We start from the raw sequence: 1,505 nt of genomic DNA, 5'->3' as shown, positions 1-1,505 counted from the left end.
GAGACCTTTCTTTCGTGTCCGAGGGATCGGTCTGTCTTTTGGGGGGCAGACAATAGACCTTTCTCCCTGAGGCATCGTTGGCTCTAGGGGTGCTTTATTTGGGGACGCTAACGGGACTTTCTAAGGACCGCTCTCTTGGAGCTGGGGCCCTGGCATCAGAGTTGGGCGCGTTTCCTTTTTTCAGTCTGGCGAGGGAGGAGTCCTGGGGATAGTAACTGTCCTCGGCTGAGAGGTGCAGGCAAGTGTCCCGGGCCGGTCGGTCCCGCATTAGACAACAAAGAGAGGCGTTAGCGGCGGCGGGGGAGGGGCGCGGGCGGGAGGAGGACGGGGCGGGCTGCGGCTAGCGCGGGGGTGGGGGGCGCTAGCTCTCAGCTCGCTCAGCCTGCGGCCTCCGCCCGCCCCCGGCCGGCGCGCGCCAATCGCCTCCCCCAGCGATAGTGTCAGTAGCATTGTAGTGTCAGCTCCCGCCGGTGACGTTGCGCCTCCCTCGTCCCCCTCCGGAGCCGTCTGGCTGCAGAGGCTCAGTCAAGAGGCGGGGAGGAGAGGAGGAAAAAGCGCTGAGTGAGGGCGGGCGGGCGGGCGGGAGGGAGGGAGTGGAGGAGCCGGGGAGGGGCTCCTTAAAGAAACGCTGCTGTCGCTCGCCTGCTCGCTTCTCGCTCGGCATTGTGGCCAGCCAGCCGGGCACTCGGGGGGCACGCGCGGCTGCCGCTCGAGCTCTGCCCCCACCCCACCCGCCAGCAGATCTGGGGTGGGGACCCAGGCGGCGGCTCCCGCAGCCACTGCCCGGCGCGGACCGCCAGGAACGATTCACTCCTCCCGGAGCCGAGGAAAGAGCCACGGAGCTGTCTGCAGCCGGCCGGCCTCCCCGCCCCTGACCACTCGCTTCCCGGCTGCCTTTGTGGCCGAAGCTTCTCGCCGCCGAGCCCAGGGCCGGCGGGGGCGCGGCGCGCACGGCCGAGAGATGCCCAGCTCGCTGTTTGCAGACCTGGAGCGCAACGGCAGCGGCGGCGGAGGGGGCGGCGGCGGCGGAGGAGGAGGAGGAGGCGGCGGAGAGACCCTGGATGACCAAAGAGCCCTGCAGCTCGCACTCGACCAGCTTTCCCTGCTAGGGCTGGACAGTGACGAGGGCGCGTCTCTGTACGACAGCGAGCCGCGAAAGAAGAGCGTGAACATGACCGAGTGCGTGCCGGTGCCCAGTTCCGAGCATGTCGCCGAGATCGTGGGGCGGCAAGGTGGGTCCGGCCGGGGATAGGCGGATGCTGGAGAGAGGGTCTCGGGCCACCGCCCCTCGGGGAGGGCGGGAGAGGGAGGTGGGAGACCCGCGGTGCCGGGGAGCCTTGAGGAGGAAGGCAGAGCCGCGCGATGGGCCGGCGCCCCAGACAAAGAAAGTGCAGGCAGGGTGTCTCCCAGAGCTGCGCCGCGGCCACGGCGGGAGACACTCTCTCTTGAGAAAATCACCGCCTTCTCCCCTGGCGCCCCCCACCCAACCCACTCCGGGGAAACAA

The 1,505-nt window shown here is 69.1% G+C and overlaps 1 protein-coding gene across 1 annotated transcript in view; it reads left to right on the top strand.

Moving 5' to 3' along the window:
* Positions 1-389: 389 nt before the first annotated feature.
* Positions 390-1,505, top strand: part of MEX3B (mex-3 RNA binding family member B) — a 4,568-nt gene continuing 3,452 nt past the window's right edge. Inside the window, exon 1 of the mRNA XM_055556146.1 lies at positions 390-1,232. Coding sequence (XP_055412121.1) covers positions 962-1,232 — 271 coding nt within the window. The 5' untranslated portion in view covers positions 390-961. The remainder of the gene's footprint in view (positions 1,233-1,505) is intronic.

This window comes from Bubalus kerabau, chromosome 19 (genome assembly GCF_029407905.1).
Source record: "Bubalus kerabau isolate K-KA32 ecotype Philippines breed swamp buffalo chromosome 19, PCC_UOA_SB_1v2, whole genome shotgun sequence".
Classification (NCBI taxonomy): domain Eukaryota; kingdom Metazoa; phylum Chordata; class Mammalia; order Artiodactyla; family Bovidae; genus Bubalus; species Bubalus kerabau.
This window is presented reverse-complemented; position numbering and strand designations above follow the sequence as displayed.